Consider the following 23,962-nt stretch of genomic DNA (forward strand, 5'->3'; position numbering starts at 1 on the left):
GCGTAGGAGCCCTCAAGCGCGGAAAATGGTTGAAAATTGCCATCTCGGCCACTCACTTGAACTTGAAGTGTTGAATGACTGTTCTCCAATTAATATTTACTACTTACTCAAAGTTGATTGTATTTTTAATTTAATGAATAAATTTTTATTAATGAAATCTTTTTTGGTTTTAAGGTAATTGTCGGGTGGTAAGCATAGGAAAATTTTTCAATTTTTATATACTTATTAAGCGTATTAATGTACAATTACCATTGAAATTTGAAGTCGATTGACCACCTCCAATTCGAGATATTTATAATTTAAGTTCGGATTATTAATATTATGCGCAATGAAGAGTATGCGTTTCATGATTTAAATAAAAAAAACTAACAGTCAGAAATTTTCGAAAATCTAGAAAAAAAAAAGGCAAACAGAATTTTTCGATCGTAAAGCACACTCTGATGCTTCGCATTAAGAGTCGTGCAAAATTATTTTTTTGAATTCCGTATGTCGGAGATACCGATCGTTTTGGACCGTGGGCACTGTGTGACTATTGGCATCGGAGGTCGCCCATAACTGTCTTTTTGAGGAATAACTGTCAAAAATCTGAACATTTATTGCTTAATACGATGCATTTTCGCGGAAAAACTCAAAAAAATTGTTTTTGAGGTCCGTATCTCTTTCTGTTTGAGAAAGAGGTCCGGTGGCGTTTCCCCTTAACGTAAGTATATTAAATAACAAGACAAAAAATCTAAAATAATAAAATATTTATTTCATAAACATAATGCAATAATAAATAATTAAATAAATAAAATATTGATTTAATAAATTTGTTAATAGTGCGGGTGCGAGCCATCACCTTTATTTTGTACAACTTTCTTTATAAGCTGAGGATCTGCTGTTTTTAAATCAGTGGCCCATCCAAGTTTGGCAAAGAAATCAATCCAATCAGTGGTAGTATTAAGAAATACGTGTTTGAATTCAGCAGCTCTATAGTCCCACGGGAATACATGATGATAATTGTGCCAGCCTTCACCAGCAGCAGCCCAGCCTACCCATATATTTTCCACAGGCCCGATATTCCTATTGATAACGGAAATAAATGATTAAAATAAATGCAAATATTATTTCTGACATGACATTCAAAGTTTTTAATTTATTCTCACTTGTCATAGCGACGATATCCGAACATGTGAGCGAAGCTATTAACCGACCAGGTAATATTCAAAGTCCAAGGATAGCGCAAGAATATTTGTGATATTATTGACCATTTTATGTCTTGATTGAAAAAATATACAGGTATTATTACTGGTATGACGAAGGTCAATAAAGTATTGAGAACAATGAAATTTCTGTAAGTAAAAACGTAATTTTACAATTATTAAATTAAATATATAATTTATATCTCTTGTAATAATTGATAAAATTTAATAAAGTTTAGAAAAAATAAGTTAACGTACTTGTCAAAAAATTGAACAACTGGATCCGCTAAAATGTCACTCATATCAATTCCAGCTCCGTACTTACGTACTTCGGGTTTTTTTTTAATCATCAGCCATCCGATGTGACTGAACCAAAAGCCTCGATTATTATCATGCGGATCTGCTATTGTGTCTGTATATTTATGATGAAGTCTGTGGTCTCTTACCCAATTGAATATTCTGTTCTGTAATTAAATAATTTATATTAAATCACTATATACTAAGAGTATTATCAGACAATTCTCCCCTTCCCCTCACACGGTAGTTGCGATTTTGCTCAGATATAGATTTTAAAAAAATTACTTAGTTGTTATCAACTAGGAGTCAAACGAAATTTGAAAATTATTGAAAAACTTAAATTTATTTGAGGAATTTCGTTTAATTATGGAGAACAACTGTAAGTAATTTTTCATGATACCAGCATCGAAATTTGAAGTTTCAGTGTCTCTACAGCCAGTTGAAAGAAGATAATTTCAGACCAATGCCGCGAATTAATATTAGCAATTAATTAATGTAACGGGACCGACACGCTTAGATATCCGTGGACAAAATATACGCAGACAAAAAAGCTGTAGACAAAATATCCGTAAAAAAATTCAATTGATTAAACAATTGTGTGGGTATATTTTTTCATCCCTTTGTTACGTCAATTTTCAAGATATTCTGTTCGTAGATATTTTTTTGCACACACACAAAATTAATGAAAAAAGAGCGCTATGTTTCACACCTATTTATGTATGTATCAACTATATGTATTTTCGCATGAAGTATTTAATGAATTAAATGATAAATGTTTATAAAATATGATTTTAATAACTTTCTTCTACTGTTATTTTAACTATGAAAATTTTGATCTGATGAATTCATATCTGAAAATGAAAATATCTTTGGTATGTTCATTTTCAGGATATTCTGACCATAGATATTTTATTCATCGGATATTATTTGTCATGTGGTTATTTTGTCTGTGGATATTTTGTCGCAGACATTTTGTCCGCGGATATGTTGTTACGCAACCTAAATTTTGAATGTCTTCAGTTAGCGGGCAGAAACAAACTTGTTTTGTCCCTTGGGAAGAAAATAATGTTTCTGCCCGGTGACTGGAGGCTTTCGCAATTTAAACTCTGATACTTGTCATTTATTTAATAGTAATTTCAGCATTAATTTTATTTACGTAAATGACAGTTCTGATAATAAATAGTATTTATAGTTTCTGCTTAATTATAAATTGCAAATGACAATTTAATAGTTGATGACACCATTGATCTTAAATTAACTTGTTTCTGACTGGCTGCTGACACTGAAACTTTAAGTTCCAATGCAAGTAATCATAAAAAATCTAGTGTGTAACTCAGGATGAAACACGATTTCCACCTGCGGGTGGTGTCAGCCAACTTCACCCTGGTCTGAAATCGTTTTGTTTCATCCCTAGTCACACAATATACTATTAAAATTTTAATACCGTCATGACAGTTGTCATAGATTATTTTTAAAAAGTGGAGATGGGGATTCAATTTTTAAAGTTTAATAAAGAATTCAATTCCAAATTCCCAATGCGGAAACTTTTAACATTTTTTTTTTACACCAAGTGTATTTTACAGTCACAAAATTTTCTTATTTCATAATTTAGTGATTCATTTAATAGACAATTAATCAATTAAAATAAATAAAATTAAAAAAAAACCTACTTGGCCAGCAGAATAATAAAGAGTTGCGAAAAAAATACGAAGCGGTACATTAGCTTTATAAGAACGATGAGTCCACAGACGATGTACTCCTCCAGTTACTCCCAATCCTGACATTATTACCATAACAAATACTAAAAATATATAAATTTAACTTTAATTAATTACTTACTTACTTGGCATAGATGGATATTGATAACATGAAATATTAATAATTATTGATAATTTATATAATTATTTAACACTTACTCCACACACATAATATTTTACGTTGAAAGTAAGGAAAAGTTATGGTGTAATACAGAGATATTAAATGAATACCAATCATAAAAATAGAATTTTTCCAAATAATGTCAGTTTCAAATTGGTACCATGCTCTAGGTTTTTTTTCTACTGATGTTATTTCACAATTATCTATTTTATTATTCCCAGAGGGCAATTTTCGGACCGTCAAATTATTAGGCGCCATTATAATTTTGATTTTTTAAATTTTTATAAACAAAACTGTACTTGTTAATATAAAAATTTTAAGTTAATACATATGATCATGATAATAAAAATAAAATAAGTATTTATATAAAATACTTGACTAAATAAATTTTCTTGTTTCACCAAAGGTGATGGTCTTCAGAAACTTGCAACCAAACTGAGTGCTCGATGACAAAGAATTTGTAAATTGCATTTCAATAATAGCTGAGTGCTTAGTAATTCAGAAATCATGTGATGTTTGAACATATTTTTTAATACTAGAAACGAATGATGTGTGAACTTTAAGTTCCTATTGTCTGCAATATAAATATTTATATATGACCGAATTAATCATCATGATTGAATTAATTGTTTAATAAATCCAAAAACGTCACCGCAGGCCAGCGCGTGCATTCCCCGCTCATTGAATTCAAAACGTATTAGTAATTTCTTCATTTTTTTTTTTACCTCAGAACGAATTTTCTGATGTTCGTGTAATTAAACAGCATAAACAAATCTCGTTAACACTTAATCGTAATGTGAATAAATTTATAGTCAAAGTTAGTGGTATTTTTACATTATTTACAATTTATGTTTATTAATAAATGCATTTCACTCATTAATTAATGTTTGATAAATAAAATAATGATCATAATCATTTTGAGTTACTAATTCCGAACGAGCGTATATTTTTTTTATTGCCAATCATTTTATAGACTTATTTTACAGCTAAAAATTGAAAAAATAAATTTCAGTTTTATAATAAGTCTACAATATCCTCCTCAGTCCCGAGGCATCATTTCGTTTGCTATTTGAATCATTTTTTATAAGTATACTTATTAGAGTGGTCGTTCAAAATTAAATTTTCTCAGAAACTCCATAATAAGCTTCTTTTTAGTAAAAAAATACGTGGGCAATTTGGTTTTTTCTTTTTAAGTAAAAAGAACATGTGCCGCAGGATGAACAAAGTTAATTTTTCGATGCAATCACGATTTTTTTTTAAATATCTCATGAAATATGCAGATTAAAGGAAAAAATCATAGGAACAATTTTGTAAGAAATTAAATTCTTGACAAAAAAGGTCATATTCATTTTTTTTATAAAATGTGTATTTATGAAGATATTTTTAAAAAACTTTATTAGATCTTATCAATTGAGCATTTTAAGGATAACGAATGTCAAAAATAACGTTTTTGCTTAAATATAGACAACTTCGTAACTCGTAACATATCAATCATTAATGCTTGTTGTAGTTTCTATATACTTAGAAAAATGTTATTTTCAAATTTGTAATCCTTAAAATGCTCAATTCGTCAGATCTAAAAAAGTTTTTTAAAAATATCTTCATAAATACACATTTTATAAAAAAAATGAACATGACTTTTTTTGTCAAGAATTTAATTTCCTACAAAATTGTTCCTACGATTTTTTCCTTTAATCTGCATATTTCATGAGATATTGCCGACTTTGGCAAAATTGTCCCCTATATGGGGCGTCAGGATCGAGGAGGATATGGTTAACAATAAAAAAAAAATTGTATGCCCTTTTGATCTTAAACTTAATGACTGCCAAAAGAGCGTATAAAAATATAAATCCTTTTGGAATTAGTGACGAGATTTATAAAGAATTCAAAGCCGTTCGCTCGTAAAAATGTGGAGCTAATTCTAAAAGCCATTCGGGATTAATGACAGTCAGTTCTCTCATATATGTTTTTGTTGTTTGTAATATTTCACAGAATAATATCCTGAAAAAAAAAAAATTGATAATTAATTATTTAACTGTAAATTTTATAATTTATTAATAAATTATTTTTACTATTCAATAATGAGGTAGATGTGAGTATTACTGAGGTTTAAAATATCACTGCTTTCAAAAAAATAATTTTAAATAACTAATGAAAAATACTCGCATATTTTTAATAGTCGATTTTAAATTCAAGTTCAAGAGGTAAAAAAAACAGATTGTTATTATAAAATTATGTATATTTATATATTAATATTTAAAACTATTCGTTTTATGACATAACCGTGTGAAAAAAAAATGGACGATTAATCGAGGAGACAATTGAGACATTTTCTAACTTTTGTAAAACTTCGATACTGAAATCAATAAAGAAATACATAAATTATCGGATAGAATTTAACAATAAAGTAAAAAATTTTACGATTTTTTCGAGTAAAAAAATTTCAGGTTTAAGTCGCGGAAATGGCAGAAATTTTTTGATAGTTTTCATTTTTATGAAAATTAGAAAAAGGTCGAATTCGTCTCAAATTTCAAAGTTCTGATCGAACTTTTTTTTTTACTCGGGTAGAATAGAATTTGTAATATTTATTTTTTAATTAATCAGTCGTGACAAGAAATTATTATAATTAATTCAAAATTTAACCCGCAGTAATATTAAAACTGTTCTCATTAATATAATATTACATAAATTTATTTACCATTGCGGTTGTTGAATTGTATATAGACAACTATTAGGATGTATATATAAATCTTTGTCACCTCTAACTGTTTTATAAACACCAGTGTAATGTAAAAATGCGGCGTTCGGGAATAAACCAGCAGTGAGACATCGCAAAATTAATTTCAAATCACCTAAAATAAAAAAATAAAAACATATCAATACATTAATACATCAATACATTAAAAATACTATGAATAAATTAAAATACAAATTTTTATATTACCATTAGATGATGTAATTGGTATATTTAAATTTTTCATCATAACGCGCATTTTCTTACGTATTTCCGTAGCGCGTTTCAATCCTTTGACATTTAAAAAATATTTTTGACACCAACTTGATGATTTATATTTTTCATAAGCTTTATATATATTTAACATTGTAATTAGATCACCTTCTTCAACTTCAAATTTTCTATGTGCGATACGTGCTTTTATAGATCCTTGACCACTTGATGGTCTTATTAATATATTTTGTACTTGAAGCATTGATAGTATTGTTGATATTTCATCAGAACAACCCATTTCTCCTGAAATTATAAAACATTAAAATCAACGATTCATTATTTATCGTTTTTTCAAAGATCTTAACTTATTTAAAATTTTTTTTAACTTCCCGCTATGATAATTTAAAATTTTCAAAATAAGGGAAGACCCGATTTTTGAAAATCCAGTTTTCATTCTGCACTATTCCATTTTCTAATGGATGCGCGCACAGAAAAAAAAATTATCGACTGAAAGTAAATATTCTTGATTCAAAAAAATTTTTTTTCAAACCTTAATTTTCCCGGATAAAGTAGAAATTTCCTCTGATCAAGATAAATTTTCTTGGTTCAAAAAATCTTGACCCTGATAGTTACACTCTAAATATAATTGCTTAGCAAGTTCTGCAGTGAAGCATCTACGGCTAACAACGACAAGTTTCTGGCAAGCCTCGGCTGGATAATACTTGCGTGCAAGTTGATGCAAATCTACGACCGTCATCTGAATGTAATTTGACAGAAGAACTTGCCGTGAATTTCAAGTAAAACTTTCAATCAACTTAACGTCATTGTCTGACAGTAACACTTGTAAACAAATTGAATTCAAGTTTACAGACAATTTACTGTCAACTTAAAGGTAACTGCTTGCTCTCCAACGCTTTCCTTTAAGTTGCCTTCAGAATACGGCTATAGCTTGAAGTTAACTTAAGGTGGCTATCAGGGGATTTGATTCCCGAAAACGTTTGTCTTTTAAAATATTTTCTTGACTCCAGATAACTTTTTTTCTGTGCGCGTGATATCTGTGGAACGAATGAATCAACCGATTTGAAAATTTTTGGCGGCAATACAAAGGACTTATCAAGACTTACATATTACTAGATTTTGAGTCGATCGGCCGATTCGTTTACAAGTTATACGAAAAATAAAAATTAAAAATTTTTTTTGTATAACTCGTAGACCACTCAACTCATTTGCCTCAAAATTAAATAAAAGCTGAGTTTCAAAAATTACTTTCGATTGCCTCTAAGCAGGCGCGAATCGTTCGATTAATTCCTAAGATATCGTCGGACAAAAATTACTTCTTTTTCAGCGAAATGGATTTTTTTTGGTCCATCCGTTTTTTTTTTTTAACTCGAAGAGCTCAAAGATCTACAAATAAAAATGTCTTCGAGATCTCTGAGCTCGGAAACAGCGGGAAATTTTTGGGTTTTTATTATTTTTATTACCTGAAGTATATAAACATTTAGCAAATACTGGTTCTAGTGGCATTTCAGCCATTGTAAATCCCAGTGGTTTTGTCAAGTTACCGTTTCTATCAATAGCATCTAAAGCGTAAAGTAATTCTAGTCCAGCAACTAAACTTTTACTCGGTGGTACTGATGGAAAATTAAATCTTAATACATTATCTATTCCTAGTGCTTTGAGTTGTAAAATAGCTGGTGCCAAATCTGAACGTTGCATTTGTGGTGGGTTTGATTCAATGAAATCATCATACGCATCTTCAGTATACAGTCTACATAAAATTAGATAAATATTAATAATTAATAAGCATTTAAATAAATAAATAAATTAATTAATTAATTGATCGATTGATTTATTACCTGTAGGCTTTTCCTGATTGAACACGACCGGCACGACCAGCGCGTTGATCAGCTGATGCCTTTGATACTGGAGCAACAATCAGACTGTTTGTATGAGTATCAACATCAAACCATGGAATTTTGGCGAAACCACAATCGATTACTGTTGGAAATCAATAATAAATTAATTTGTGTAATACAGTAACTCGGTAATTTAAAAATATATAAGTTAATACTTACTGTAAACAATATTTGGAATAGTAATTGATGTCTCGGCAATATTTGTGGCAATAACAATTTTTCGTGTATTTTTCGGTGCTTTCCAAAATACTTTCAATTGATCTGCGTTCGGTAGGGATCCATACATTGGTAGTGGGACAATTTTATCTGTGAATAAAAAAATGTTTTTTAAATTTAATCTAAAGATAATGATATTTGAATAAATAAGTAATGACTAATTACGTTTTCCTTCTTTGATGAGATCTGCATGCTCAGATAAAAGAGAAACAGCTCGATCCACTTCATCCATACCAGTGAGAAAAGCTAAAATATCACCAGGTTCTTCGGTTTCGTGAATTTTTAATGCTGTATCCACTACTGCTTTTACATAATCAGGTACTGGTTCTGTGAAATTCATAAGTTATATATATGAATGAGATTTTAATTGTTTTCTGTATTGGTTCTAAATATCATTTTTTTTAATAATTTAGGTTTTCAATTGATATTGACTAAATAACAAAATTTACAATAAAAATGCAGATAATATATATTTATATATAAGACTGGGTCAAAAAAATCGACTATTTTTTTTTTATTTTGATACTGTGAAAACATTATTCCTGATGACCAAAACAAACTATTGTGCAAGTTTGAGCCCTTAATATTGATATTAAGAGGTGTATCGTTACGACTATTAGTTTTTTGACAGAAATTTCATTTTTTACCCAAAACTCGTAAATCATCTATCTGAAAAATTTGAGCAATGTATATTCTTAAAGGAAATTGAATTCCCTACAAAAAATCTCTCTTAGTAAATTGGCGTAAATCGAGCCGTTTCCATGTAACCGTGCCTTAAACGTTGATTTGTTTTTTAAATTGTTTGTTTCTATTTTGGATTTTTGTAACTACTAGAAATATTAAAATTTTTTTTAGTCAAGATACATATTCTTGAAGGAAATTTAATGGTCTGCAAAAAAGGTCTCTTAACATTTTTTGCTAAATTCACTCCTTCGAAAGTTATTCAGGTTATAGAAGTCGTTTTGACTCAACTTCAACCTTGAATAAGGGCTCAAACTTGCACAATAATTTTTTTTGCTCATCAGGAATAATATTTTCATAGTGTATATATATATAATTGTTTTTGATAAAAAATATTAATGGACTCATAATTTTTATTTTTATTTCTATTTTATTTTTATTTTATTACTACTTTTAAGTAATTAAATTAAATGATGTTGTTTATATTTCATGGATTACTTATTTTATTATATATATATATATATTAGGGTGGCCCAAAAAAACCGACTATTTTTTGTTTTCGAGTCTCTTATGAAAATTTGTTGGTTTAAGATGTTTTAAGACGCCTCTCCAAAAATCAGCTCGATAAAAAATTTTCAAGAGGTCGCTCACGAATTTTGAAAATATAAAAAATGATCGAAATTCTGATTTTTTTGTTGCAAATTTCTTCTTTCTCGTGGCAGCTATAGTTTATATTTATGAAATCATGACTACGCTGAAAATTTGAGCCCAAAATTAAAATATTTAAACGGCGCTCAAGAATTTTGAATATTAACTGATAATATGTAACTAATACTTTGAATTAGTTTTTGTATTTTTTTATAACTCAATTATTGTCATTTCACTCAAAAATAACTTTTGCATAACCGAAAATATACAGGACGGTCTTAAACAATAAAATTAGGTAAGTTTTGAATAAGCAAAAAAACCTAAAAATTGAATTAAAAAATAAAAAAGTATGTAAATAACTTATTATTTATATATCTCGGGTTGTATTTTTGTTCATCATGATACAAATTGATGGTGAAAAAATTGAGAAGCTTTATTATTAATATTCAAGGGTCGCTCGAAAACATCCAAGAGACAGTACTCGAAAACATTAAAAATTCTTGAGCGACGTTTAAATATTTTAATTTTGGGCTCAAATTTTCAGCGTAGTCATGATTTTATAAATCTAAACTATAGCTGCCACGAGAAAGAAGAAATTTAGAACAAAAAAATCCGAATTTCGATCATTTTTGATATTTTGAAAATTCGTGAGCGACCTCTTGAAAATTTTTTATCTAGCTGATTTTTTGAGAGGCTTCTTAAAACATCTTGAATCAACAAATTTTCATAAGAGACTCAAAAAAAAAAATATAGTCGGTTTTTTTGGGCCACCCTAATATATATATATATATATATATATATATATATATATCTTAACAATTATTAACGACCTCTAAAATTTTTTTATCTCACTAAAATCACAGCCTTTTTTTAAATAAATAAAAAAATTAAAATTCTCGTTGTCACCTCCATGTCCATATTACTATAAATTTTCTAATTATATATAAATAAATAAATTACCTTTTACATAAAATATATCAACAGGATATAAACGTCCCTCAACACTTAATATAGTTGCTGTATTTTTTGTTGAATCTTTCGATGCATTTAAATTGAAATAATCTCGTAACTCTTCAGCGTCAACAGTCGCTGAAGAAACGATAACTTTTAAATCCCTTCGTTTCTATAAAATAAATAATTTTATTTTTTATTTGAAATTATTTATAGAAGTAAATTATAAAAAATGTCTTTTCATTTTTTAAATTTATAAGACAATTTTTATAAATTATAAATAATAAATTTATTTACTAACTCGTATTATTTTTTTTAATAATCCCATAATTATATCTGTCAATAAAGTACGTTCATGTACTTCGTCAAGTATTATAATGCAGTACTTAGTAAGTAAGGGATCACTCATCATTTCTCTTAACAAAATTCCTTCTGTCATATACTGAAATAAAATTAAAAAAATGAATTAATTAATTGAGTAACAAACACACAAGATAATAATAATTTATTATTAATTGCTCAATTATTTTCTTTTATTGAAGCAATTAAAAGAAGAAGTTCAAAATTATTATCAAATTCTTTGTAATTATTTTTATCATTTAAGAGCTTTGATATTTTTTTTAATGGATTAAATTTATAGATAATAAATAATTATATTTCACCTTAATTTTGGTGGTTTCATCAGTACAGTCGTCAAATCTTATAGAATAACCAACTTCAGTACCGAGAATACAACCACGTTCATCCGCAACTCGATTTGCTAAGGAAGTTGCTGCAACTCTTCTTGGCTCTGTTATGCAAATCATTTTCCCATCTGCACTCCATCCTGCTTCTACTAAATACTATTTAACAAAAAAAAAAATAAAATTACTTATTTTAATTAAATAATTACTTTGTAAATAAAAATAATGATAATAATTAATCTAGAGCAGAGACAATAATTAGATTTATGATAATAAATCAGAGAAGAGAAAACAAAAAACAAAAACAAAACATTAAATTTTCTTTTATTTAAGATAAAGTGCCCCCACTTTTTAAAAATTTTAAATGACTTTCAACTGTCATAAGCGTATCAAAATTTTATCAATTAATTAAAAGCAAATTAAAACATTAATTGATAAGAGGACAATTTTACTGAGATATAGATTTTAAAAGAAATTACTTAAAGTTGTCATCAATTAAGAGTTAAACGAAATTTTTTCCTACAAAATTTGAAAATTCGAATTATAAGTGACATGAAGATTTTACTGGAATTTGTTTTCCAAATTTCGTTTAACTCCCAATTGACGTCAACTGTAATTAATTTTTTTAAAAATCTTTATCTCAGCGAAATTTTCATTTTTCCACTAATGCTTTAATTTTATTAAATACTCCATCATTAATTTTAATTTGTTTTTTAAACTAATTGATAAAATTTTGATACGCTTATTGAAAATTTTTAAAAAGTGGGGGCACGATTTAAAAATGCCCTTAAACGTTTTTTTTTCATCATTCAATTTACGCCAGCAAATTAAAATAAACTTTTTTAATTAATTTTCATCTAATAGATAAGTGTGACTCAGTGACACATTTTTAAAAGAACTCGTCATTAAATTCTTCAGGGTTTCAAAACAATACTCACAATGTTCGTGTTAATTACTAGTCTTAATTACTATCGTACGATACTTTACTTTAATTAAATTGTTACTTAGTTGAATCAATTAAAAGCAATCACTTTTAAATTATTTTCTTGTCAATTGACTTGTTGACAATATTTTACCTCGTGAATATTTTTACCCACTCGATCACGAAAGTTACAGTATTTTTATTAATTAATTAAATTATTGGTGATTGAAATGTTGGGTGTAAAATTGTGTAATTTTTAAATAAATTGGGTATAACATAAATAGTTATTTAAATGAGTACATATCAAAATTTAAATTTCCTCTAGATAATATTCATTAAATTTTTATATTTTTTTATGATACTGAAGTCAGTCGACGTCTAATAATTTTTAGACTTTTTTTTAAACAATAAATTATAAAAAAAAAAATATTTGAAAAAATTGCACTTGTAGTTTTTAAAATTTTCTACATGTGCATACTTTTAGTTTTTGTTTTTTTGTAATTTATTTGTTGAAAAAAAAATCCGAAAATTACTAATTGTCTGCTATCTTCAGGATCATTTTTTTTATATGTAATAAATTTTGTTTTCTGATTTCTATGCATGGAATTTTTTCACACCGACTTAACACCGCTAAATTACACCGATTACACCGGTGTTAAATTGAGTCTATTTTTAACACCCGTCTTTTTACAGTGTAAGGATAAATTTGAGTAAATGCCAATGAATAATTTTTATAAAAATTTATTTCACAATCGTATGAGTTTGTCTTACATATATTTAATATATAAAATAATGGATTTAAAAATATAATCGCACTTTATTCTTAAAGATAAATTACATGAGATCTGTAAAGCTTCAAAACTATTTTTCACTCTTAATTACAAATGTATTTTAGTAAAATTATTTTTTTTTCTTTTTTATTCATTAGTTTTAAAAGATTTAAATTCACAATCTATATTATTTTAATATAAGGCAAGACTATCGTATATTAGTCAGTTCTGTTTACAAAACTAAAGTAATCGACTTCTTGTTCATTGCAATTATGCTGAATTCTTAATAAGAATAATTTTTAGTTTTTAATTATTAAAAATTAGTATAAATAAATGGAAACTTTTTTCTTAGAACTAGACAAACGTGATGTTAATTCATTATTTTATTTAAATAATTGATAATTATGCAGTACCACGACTTTACTTTTTCTTATTACAAGTTTTTTTTTTTTCTTAAAAATATTTACTCACGTGTGATGATAAAAAATTTTATTTAAAATATTTAAATTTATTTTAAAAATAATAATCGAACGGATTCTAATCAAAATATTTAACCCTCCGTCCGTCGCGCCGCGGCGTTCCGCCGTTACGTACTTAATATTGCAGTGTTGCCAAGTATCATAACTATGATTTTAAAAAATTAAAACCACACAAGCTTATACGAGTAAAATTTTTTAAAATTTTTGTATTAAATAAAAATATTAAAGAAAGAGATGAATTAAATGATCTCGAAAAAAGTCACTGGTGGCAACTGGCATCACTGCGCAGAAAATCCGAACAAATTCAACTCCCGAGTTTACTCGCGTCAGCGGAACATCGCCGCATTTCTCAGGTTTTCTAACAAAAAAAATTATTTTTTAAATATTTAAAATATCGAAAAAATAATTATCATTCATTCATTCGATACTAAAAAGTACAGTAGAAGAACTTATAAAGTTTCACAGGACTCGGAAATTTTTTTTTCTTTTCAAATAATCTTTTAATAAAAATTGCGGCCCTGCGTTCATAACGCGACGGACGAAGGGTTAATTAAAAATAAATCCGTTTGATGGATAAAAAAAAATTAATAATAAATCTAAAATAAATTTATAAATAAAATATATAGAAAGCTGGTTACTGACAAGGCAAAGAAGCTAACAATCAAGTTCTTTACTCTCCTTGGAATAAACTGATCAATAAAGATAATAAATTACAAAAAAAAAATATTTACCTGCATGCGACGCAAATATTTTTACGCTGCATTTTAATTTCAATTATTTTTATGATTAAAATGTTAATTAAAGAAAATTTTTCATTTTTTTTTATGGTCAACCCCATGCATAAAATTAAAAAAAATTTTAATTATCAAAACCCCTATCAGTAGATCAATATAAATAAATCAAATGATTAATTACGTCAAAGTTGTGTTACTGATATTTTCAACAGAAACAGCAACCGGAGATTCAATACCCCATATATATCTATAATTTTGTATGTAATAAAAGTCAGAAAGATAAACAAAAATAAATATAACAATATAAACAACCCAGCGGACGGAGTATATGTATCCCCATAGTTTATCAATAAATATAGCAACTAAAATGTAATCAGTCAAAGCATGAGGATTTATAAGTTTCCATGCCGTCGTTACAACCCAAAAAAAATTGCTCCGTATCACATCTGTTTGTTTGCAATAAAAAGCATCCTCTGTAATAGCTGCCGACACTTGATAATCGCCTTCCAACAAATTTTGATACAAATCAATATAACGATTCCATGCTAAACTTGATGCAATCAACGTCCCGGTAAATAATAACAATGTCGGTACAATATTATTAAAACGTATTTTTTTTTTATCAATGCATGGATCAACAACTCCGTCCTCAATAGAAGTTACCGAGGATTTTAATCTGACATAATCACCTCGTCCTCGATTAGATGATGTGGACTTTAGATAATAATATATTCCAATAATGAGAGCGACACTTCCAAGTGAATCGCATAGAGCATCAACATAATAACCAGTACTTCCAACATCTGAATGTTCACCGCCAATATGCTTACGTTTTCTTGCAACCAATCCATCAACGTCATCCAACCATGAACGTACTTGATAAACCACAACACCAATTCTACGATGCAGTAATGATTTACTTGAAATTAATTTACCCGACAGACAGGCAATAAGTACATGAAATAAACTTATGTAGTTTGGTGACAACCATTCCCATTTACTTAACAAAAATATTCTGTCAGTGAGGGCTGCAAGTGGTCCGAGTACATAAAAATTCAAGTAGTCCAGCATCAAACCTTTTACTGTCACGATACAAAATGGATTTAAGTCACATGGTACAGTTGACTCATATTTAAATCCATCTTTTGTCGGTCTTATTGAATAGTTTTGTATACGATAGTACATACGTAGATCCATAGCGACACAAAAAAATATATATACCACAAAAAATGATAATATCAAACGTTTTTCTATCGTGTGGGCCATTGTTATTATTATTATGTTTTATAAACTTTTAAACTTAATAACGTGTTTACTATCCGGAAGTCCAAGTGTTGTGTCAGATGTCCATGAGTATTTTTTTTTTGTTATATCAATATGTGTAATTTTTTTTTAATTTTATTTCCAATGTATTATCTTATCTAACGTTTCTTATCATCATCAATTGCCATTAATTAAATACGTGACTTGTACTCATCAGTAATTTTTCATTAATATTAATAATAATAATAATAATAATTGTAATAGTAATAGTATTAATAATAGTACGTATTAATCACAATGTACAATAGATGACTAATTTAAAATAATTTATCTATAATTCAAAATGTTTCTACCAGTGTCTGTAATTATTAATTTTAATTGATTTTTATTTTTTAATTTATGTACCTTTATCTTTTTAAATTTATATTAATATTTATGAATATGTAAATTAAATAATTGATGTAGATGTTGAGTTTTAAAATTACCTGAGGTACTTGGGTACTTTTTCCACAGCCGGTTTCTCCAATCAGGACAAGTGTTTGATAATTTTCTAATAGATAAATTATTTCGGAGCGACTTTTAAATATTGGCAGACGTTTACGTTGCAAATCTAATGCCAGTGAATGATTTGCGTTGTAAATAAATTGAGTTCCTGAGTGTGCGTCGATATCGGGTTTGTCTTCATGCCATGAACTGTCACCTGTAAGGAAATTATTATTAATAATGTTTTTATGATTTTAAAATTACGCGGTTTTAAGTGATAAAATTTTTTATTTTGTTAAGACATAAATGAAAATTATATGGTAATTTTATTATCTATTAATATATTTATATGTTATATGTATGACTTACCAGGAGATATGAATTTCAATTTAGACGTCATTGAAATTTATTTTATTTCAAAGCCTTTTAAATACAAAGTCTTGTCATTTGTTATTATTTTTTTTATTATATAATTCAAATTTAAATTTGTATATTTATGTCATTACTTTGTTATAAAAATATTTTTGAATTTTATTGAGCAATAATTTTCATATTTTTTTATAGTTCTAATTTATGTTATTGAGTTTTTTGTTATGATAATATTTTTAGGTGATGTGTAATTGTTGTGATGATAAAAAATAGAATGACGCGTGTGAATGTGGACATGCATGCTGTAGATGTAGGCTATAGATATTGTTGATGTTTTGTTAAGGCTTGTTTTCATTTTCGCAGGATGACATTAAGGCCATTTTCAGACATCACCTGTCACTTTATTAAAATACTAAATAAATAAATTAAAATAATGAAATTTTAAAAATGCGCGCATTATTTTCTCATTTATTAACATATGCATTTCCAAATTTTATTCTATTTACATTTTATTTAATGATCCTGAAGTAAGCAGATAATTGTCAATTTTCGAATTTTTTTTTTCAACGAATCATTTACGAGAAAAAAAAAAAACAAAAAAATATGGATGTATAGAAAATTTGAAAAACTTTGAGTATTTTTTTGAATATTTTTTTTTCTCAAGTCCATCATTTTGAGAAATATCAAAAAATTATGAGACGTCGGCTAACCAGTATAATTTTATTGATTTATTCAAAAATTTGAAAATTGACACTTGTCAGTTACATTCACACTCATAAAAAACTTATAAGTGCAATTTTGAGAAACATTTTTTTTTTATAATTTATAGTTCAAATATTCAAAAACTATTTGACGTCGGCTAACTACGGTATCATTAACATTTTGATAATTAACTAAGAAAATTTTTAAGCATTAGTTGAATTAAACACAATGTAGTTACAATTTTACCGAGATACAGATTTAAAAAAAAAATTACAATTGATCCTGAAGTTTGCAGACAATTAAAAATTTTCGGATTTTATTTTAACACTAATTTAAAAAAACAAAACTAAAAATATGCACATGTAGAAAATTAATAAAACTATGGGTGCAATTTTTAAAAAAATTTTTAAACTATTAGGCATCGGTTAATTTACGATCCTGAAATTTGTAGACAATTAACAATTTTCGAAATTTTTTCTAACGAATTACAAAAAACTAAAAATATGCACATGTAGAAAATTAATAAAACTATAGATGCAATTTTTTAAAATATTTTTTTTCTATAATTTATTGTTTTAAAAACAATTCAAAAATTATTAGACGTCTGCTGACTTCAGTATCATAATTTTAGGAGCAATGGTTCAATTTTTTTTTATTTAATTGGTAAAATTTTAATACTTTTATGACAGTCGAAAGTAATTGAAAATTTTTAAAAAGTGCGGGGAACGCAGACTGCCCTTAAGTCTGTTTTCAAGTTCTACTGTAGTAGAAAATGATCACCGAAATTTTTGGAGGGAAAAATAATTTGACTCCCAACCTTAAATTAAAATGAAAGTTATGTATTTTTGTTGTTATTTATGACAGTAACAAATATTTATTTAGATAAAAAATGGAAGATATAAATAAATTAAAACGATCATTATTTATTTTAAATAAAAGTATCACTGAATTCCCAGTTGCTGCAGTAACTCTAGATGATTATAAACCAATTGATGAAAAAATTAGTGAATTACGTGAATCATTAAAATGTTTGACTGCTAGAGTTAAAACATTGAAAATAAAAATGAGTTTGAGTAAGTGTTGAAAATTTTAACTACTGAAAATTAAGTTATTTATTTTATCGTTTAATGTATTTTTAGATTCAATAGAAAATCCAACGGAAGAAGACGCACCGGCGCTGGTTAAAAATTTACAGAATCATATAACAAATAGTGTCATTAATGATAACGCAGTGACAGCTTGCTATCAATCTTATGCTGTCCAACGAGCATTGTACAATAAAAATATTGATCCCGATATTCTCAAGTAAATTTACAAATAAATGAGCTTCACTATTACAAAAATTTCAAATTATTCTAGAAGAATCTAAAAAAATTTTATGGGTGTAAATGATGATACTGAAGTCACTCGACGTCTAATAATTTTTGGATTTTTTTGAAAATGATAAATTATAAAAAAAAAATGATTCAAAAAATTGCACTTATAGTTTTTTTAATTCTCTATATGTGCATATTTTTTTTTTTTAAATTTATTTGTTGAAACAAAATTCCAAAGATTGTTAATTGTCTGCTAACTTTAGGATCGTGTGAATGTATACCAGACATCAGACAAATTTAAAATTACTCATAAGTAGAGTAAATAATTAATGAAATAAAATTTTTGAAAAATGCGCATTTAAAAAAATTTGAAATTAATAACTACATTTTTTATAAATTTTCTTTTTTTGATTTTTACCCTATTTATTTATAGTTGTAAATTTGTCTAATGTCTGCTACATTCACACTCATAAAATTTTTTTAGCTCTGGTGGCAAATAAATTTTTATAGAGAAAATTTTAATCAGTTTACCATAAAAAATTTCCGCAAAATAAAAAAAAAATACGCGTAATAAATTTTATTTGTTTTTGGATTTCTACTGAAAATTCGGCTATAATTTAGGGCCAGTTTTTTAAACCGGGTTCATTTATATCCGGGTTAAAATTAATATTGCTAGTATAGATATACATTAATAATATATGGATATACCAGCAATAATAATTTAAACCCGGATAAAAATAAACCTGGTTTGAAAAACTGACCCTTACTGGATGTTAATTAATTTTTATAATAGTGAAGTTAGCTGAGGCTTAGTAATTTTTAGATTTTTTTTTCAAAACGATAAACTATAAAAAAAATATTTTTAAAAATTGCACTTATAATTTTTTTAATTTTCTACATGTGCATTTTTTCAGATTTTTTTTTTTTGTAACTGATTTACTGAAAAGAAATCCGAGGTTCGCTACTTGTCTGTTGACTTAAAAATCATTAATTGTTAAATATAAAATAAATTTATGAGTTTAAATGTAGCAGACATACGACAATTTTTTAAATTACATATAAAAAAATTAAATAATTAAAATTTTTAAAAATGCATGTACTGAATTTTGAATTGTCTAGACACGTATTTTTTTTTTATTTTATAAAAATTTTAATTTATTATTTCAAAGTTTTAAAAATCGTTAGATGTCCACTAACTTTACTATCATAATAAATTTTTGTAGTGGCAGACTTAAAATATCAATTAGCAAAAGTGAACACCAAAAAATTTAATGATTATCAATCTTCTATATTTTATTGTACACTTTAAATTACAGAAAAGTTAAATTACTTATGAGCAATATATATAATTTTAATGATTCAATTCTCAAGTATAAAAAACAATTGTCTGGTAATTTACTGGATGAAGAGTTAAATTTAAAAGATGAGTCATATCAGATGCTGATAGATTATCATGAATTTTTAAAAATAAAAGAAGGCATTCGTAATAAAAAATTGGCTGAATCAAATCCAGAGGTTGCTCAGTAAGTTTGATATTAAAAAAAATAATTTATTTTGTCTTACTTATTAATAAGTGACTAATTTTGAACTTTTAAATTACAGAAAAAAAGCTAAAGCGTTGAAATTAATAACTAAAATAAATATGATGAAAAGATTGATATCAAATTTCATCAGTGTGGCTTCGTCATTGATTAGAGAAAACCCAGAACTTAAAGATATTTTAAAACGGCACAGAGATTTGATTGATTTAGATATAATTATTGATACAAAACATCACGATCGGATTGGAGAACCAGAAGATTAATAAAAAAAAATAATAATATTGTGATTTAATAAATATAATAATGGTACCGAAGTTAACCGACGTCTAATAATTTTTGGATTTTTTTAAACGACAAATTGTAAAAAAAAATCATTTTAAAAATTGCACTCATAGTTTTTTAAATTTTCTACAAGTGCATATTTTTAGTTTTTTTTTTTTGTCATTGATTTGTTGAAAAAAATATCCGAAAATTGTTAATTATTTTCTAACTTCAGGATTATACATAATATCTGTTAATAATTGTAGTAAATTAATTTAATTTATAAATATGAATTTTTATACGATTTAAATATTTTTTCTATAAACAATTATAAACAAAAAAAAAAATAAATTAAATATTTAAATAATAAATTAATTAATCAGCGATTTAAAAGTCTGTTTGAGTTGAACGATTAACTTGAGCACGATCAGGTAAAGGCAGGACAGCATCTTTTGTACTCAAAGAACCCTGATGGAAGCATTGAGTTTCCATAGAAACACCACGTGGTAATGGAGGTGATGACAAATCATTTTTCATTCGCGCAATTGGCTCACGACCGCGTACTTGTTTGTACCAGCCGCGAGGTTTTTTGAGAACTGGACTCCGAATATCATTACCGGTAGTTTTACGTTCACTTTTGTCGTCAACCAGCGACTCGTATGAAGGAGATGAAGATGAAGAAGAAGAAGTTGATGTTATAAATTCAATTTCTTCACGTGGACGTTTTGCTGCTCGTGACAATGAAGTTATTGCGCTTTCACATGAATCTATTGATAAATCATCTTGGAGTTCGTTTCCTAGTGAACTCGATTGGCCGATAGTTTTTGTAGTTCTGGATGAACCTGGTAATAATTTAAATTTATTTAACTTTTTAAGTCCAGAATAAAAATTTTATTTCTATGTGCAAATTTAGTGAATCTATTTACAGGGTGGCCACAGAGAAATGATTTCAAAATTCCCTGATATTTCCCGGTTTTCCAGTAAAGTTTTTCACCTTTTTCCCTGATTTAGAAATTTTATTCGTATCATTTAGATATTCAAAGTTTTTATTATATTTTCATTTTTAATAATTAAATTTTATAATTAAATCATGCGAGAAACCAGAAAAAAGGGCAATAAAATAAATTAATATTGCCTACTTTTGATTATTCGATGTTAAAAATGTATAAGTTAAAATATTTAATCAGAAATTTTATGATTTAAATAAATTCAAAATACACTGGTTACAAAAATTAAGGGATATTCAAAAAATTTCAAATTTTTTAGTAATTTTCAACAGTTTGTAACTCGAAGGAAAATGGTCGTACAATAAAAACAAAAAGTCAAACTGTAGCTTCAAGTGTCTAGTTTTCTGATCTGGGTCTTAATATTTTTTTATTATGCACGGTTCTGGAGCAATCAAAAATCAATCATAATTATCGAAAAAAATTTATTGAAGCTCGAAGACCGTTTTTAAGACGAGCAAAAATTTGGTAAATTTCTTTTTCGATAGTTTTCTTAGGAGTACTCCGGAACCGCACATAATAAAAAAATGTAAAGACCAGATCAGAAAACTAGACACTTGGAGCTACAATTTGCCTTTTTTGTTTTTGTCGTTTGACCATTTTCCTTCGAGTTACAATCTGTTGAAAATCACTTTAAAATTTGAAATTTTTTTAATATCCCTTAATTTTTAACTGTTAGAATTTAATTCCCGGATACTTTTCGAAATTCCCTGACATTTCCATGATATTTCTCGGTTGAATTAAATTCCCTGATAATTCCCGATATTCCCGGTTTTCCCGGTCCGTGGTCACCCTGATTTATGAATAATAATTAAATAAAATAAATTACCTGATATATTTTTGAAAACATTTCTAACAGCATTAGCAACTGAAGCGAAAATTCCCCCAGAGTTGATGTTTTGTTTGGCAACAGATCGATTTATTTGTAAGCTTGAACCACTTGAAGATGAATCAGCAACTTTTACGCACTCCAACGTTGATAATTTGGTATAACTATCAACTGACAGCATCGTAAAACCACTTTGACAATCTTTAATATCACTGTGATTATCAGCAGCGAGCTCCAGTTCTGTCGCACTCGACGCATTTATCGCAGACTTCAATCTTTCCAAACCCGAATCGATGATCGGCGCAAGATCTCGTGGATAAACTTCACCAGCTTTCTCAACCAGAACCATCATGACGACTCTTGAGGATCCAGTACGACTTTGATTGAAATTATCTTCCGCCTTTTCATTTCCTTGATTTAATTCACTCTTACCATTTATTTTTTTATTTACATTCAATTTATCATCACCAGTATGATTACAATGAATATTTTTTTCCGTTGAACTGATAGAAGTATCAGAGAAACTTTGACAACTTTCAAAATATTCTTCCACCTCAGCTTCATTATTCAAATTGTCTTCGTCTGTATCCGCTTCAATGCTGCTAAACTCATCTGAAAATCTTACACGTTTACTTAAAATTTTACTGTTTTTCCGTGAACTTTTATATTCCCCAGTCGATTCTAATGAATCAGCTTCTCTTTTCAATGACCCACCAGAATTGCCAGGATTGGAACCCTGCCCGTCATCATTCTCATCATTAGACTCCATCATCGCTTCTAATTTACGCTCTGTTATACTTCTCAATAAATTACTATTACTAATACCTTGATAACTCGTATCCTTATTGAAAGATTTAGACAAAATAGATTTCAGTGGCGTACGATCGGAATTTGATAAATAAGATTTTGTTATTAAATTATCTTGGGAATTAAATTCCCCAGGATTAATATCATTAAAATTATAATTACTTACACTATTATTATTATTATTATTACTGTCACTATTATTATTAACCGACTTATCACAATGATGTACAGTCAGTACTGAGCCAACATGTCGACTAGACGTTTTAAAAAAAAAATTACCACCCTTATAATTTAAATTTGATGAATTAAGTTGTCTTGTTAAGCCAACTTGCATCGGTGTACTTGTGTGCCGTGTAAATTCACGCGGTGAATCTTCAAACTGACGATAGTCGCCGCTGAATGACAAGGATTTACGTTTTATTGACGAATCTGCAGAAGGTGTTTTGCTGAGAACTGATCCAGCCAAGTCCAAATCGACGGCAAAACTTGATGATGATGATGATGTGACACCTACTTCAATGTAAGTCGGTGCCTCTATTCGTATAATTGGATGCCGGTCACATGTACCAATAAATTTTAAATCTTCATGTTTATCAAACAATTCCCCGCACTTTAGACACTCAAGCGGTAAATGATTGAATATAATATGATTTTTTAATTGATTATGATCAAAACTACGTATTATCAGTGGTTCTTGACGGCACAATGGACAATCAATGGGTGTTTGATGAGCACTATGTTTTTTTCTAATATGATTTGAACAGCAGTCAATGCAACAAAATAATTTTTTACACGCGTAGCAACGACTTGACTGTAAAAATATATTTTGTTTATTATTTTAATCAGAGTATATTATAATTATTATTTTTTTTGTACATTAATACCTGATTAATTATTTCCGTACCTCGTAGGCTGCCATATTTGATGATTAATTCTTTGTCTCGGCTTACTATTTACTACTGATTATATTTATTCTCAATGGAATTTTAAATTCTATAATATGTGTAAGTGTGAGTAAATACTTTGAATAATTGTGTACATTATTTTTGGCGGGATAAATTCAATTGTCGTTTATTAAAATTTA

The 23,962-nt window shown here is 27.4% G+C and overlaps 5 protein-coding genes across 7 annotated transcripts; 1 reads left to right on the forward strand and 4 right to left on the reverse strand.

Annotated features, from left to right (window-relative positions):
* Positions 1-729: 729 nt before the first annotated feature.
* Positions 730-3,785, reverse strand: LOC130664189 (acyl-CoA Delta-9 desaturase-like). The gene is made up of 5 exons (XM_057464006.1): positions 3,395-3,785; positions 3,149-3,279; positions 1,440-1,645; positions 1,146-1,331; positions 730-1,062 (listed from the first exon to the last, which is right to left on the reverse strand). Exons 1-5 carry the CDS (start codon positions 3,612-3,614, stop codon positions 813-815), a joined length of 993 nt encoding a protein of 330 aa, XP_057319989.1. The 5' UTR covers positions 3,615-3,785; the 3' UTR covers positions 730-812.
* An 11-nt stretch (positions 3,786-3,796) lies between these two features.
* LOC130664186 (probable ATP-dependent RNA helicase DHX35) lies at positions 3,797-16,698 on the reverse strand. Of its 2 annotated transcripts, XR_008989322.1 has the most exons (13): positions 16,419-16,698; positions 16,052-16,266; positions 11,378-11,557; positions 11,017-11,157; positions 10,725-10,887; positions 8,601-8,762; positions 8,379-8,525; positions 8,160-8,301; positions 7,785-8,071; positions 6,301-6,606; positions 6,055-6,208; positions 4,082-5,357; positions 3,797-3,930 (listed from the first exon to the last, which is right to left on the reverse strand). XR_008989322.1 is itself a non-coding variant. In XM_057464003.1 (12 exons), exons 1-12 carry the CDS (start codon positions 16,447-16,449, stop codon positions 5,231-5,233), a joined length of 2,055 nt encoding a protein of 684 aa, XP_057319986.1. In that variant the 5' UTR covers positions 16,450-16,698; the 3' UTR covers positions 3,994-5,230. The 2 variants fall into 2 exon arrangements, 1 of the variants encoding a protein (XP_057319986.1); XM_057464003.1 differs by lacking the exon at positions 3,797-3,930 and having other exon boundaries at positions 3,994-5,357.
* Positions 13,046-16,193, reverse strand: LOC130664188 (ceramide phosphoethanolamine synthase). The gene is made up of 2 exons (XM_057464005.1): positions 16,052-16,193; positions 13,046-15,925 (listed from the first exon to the last, which is right to left on the reverse strand). The coding sequence occupies exon 2, from the start codon at positions 15,567-15,569 to the stop codon at positions 14,481-14,483; it is 1,089 nt and encodes a 362-aa protein (XP_057319988.1). The 5' UTR covers positions 15,570-15,925; positions 16,052-16,193; the 3' UTR covers positions 13,046-14,480.
* LOC130664190 (uncharacterized) lies at positions 16,156-20,492 on the forward strand. 2 transcript variants are annotated; one of them, XM_057464008.1, is made up of 5 exons: positions 16,156-16,268; positions 18,003-18,193; positions 18,260-18,425; positions 19,753-19,959; positions 20,039-20,492. In XM_057464008.1, the coding sequence occupies exons 2-5, from the start codon at positions 18,010-18,012 to the stop codon at positions 20,238-20,240; spliced, it is 759 nt and encodes a 252-aa protein (XP_057319991.1). In that variant the 5' UTR covers positions 16,156-16,268; positions 18,003-18,009; the 3' UTR covers positions 20,241-20,492. The 2 variants fall into 2 exon arrangements, with proteins under 2 accessions (XP_057319991.1, XP_057319990.1); XM_057464007.1 differs by lacking the exon at positions 16,156-16,268 and adding an exon at positions 16,352-16,369.
* Positions 20,249-23,942, reverse strand: LOC130664185 (putative uncharacterized protein DDB_G0282133). The gene is made up of 3 exons (XM_057464002.1): positions 23,783-23,942; positions 22,072-23,689; positions 20,249-21,080 (listed from the first exon to the last, which is right to left on the reverse strand). Exons 1-3 carry the CDS (start codon positions 23,795-23,797, stop codon positions 20,626-20,628), a joined length of 2,088 nt encoding a protein of 695 aa, XP_057319985.1. The 5' UTR covers positions 23,798-23,942; the 3' UTR covers positions 20,249-20,625.
* Positions 23,943-23,962: the final 20 nt, after the last annotated feature.

Source organism: Microplitis mediator, chromosome 2 (genome assembly GCF_029852145.1).
Source record: "Microplitis mediator isolate UGA2020A chromosome 2, iyMicMedi2.1, whole genome shotgun sequence".
NCBI lineage: Eukaryota > Metazoa > Arthropoda > Insecta > Hymenoptera > Braconidae > Microplitis > Microplitis mediator.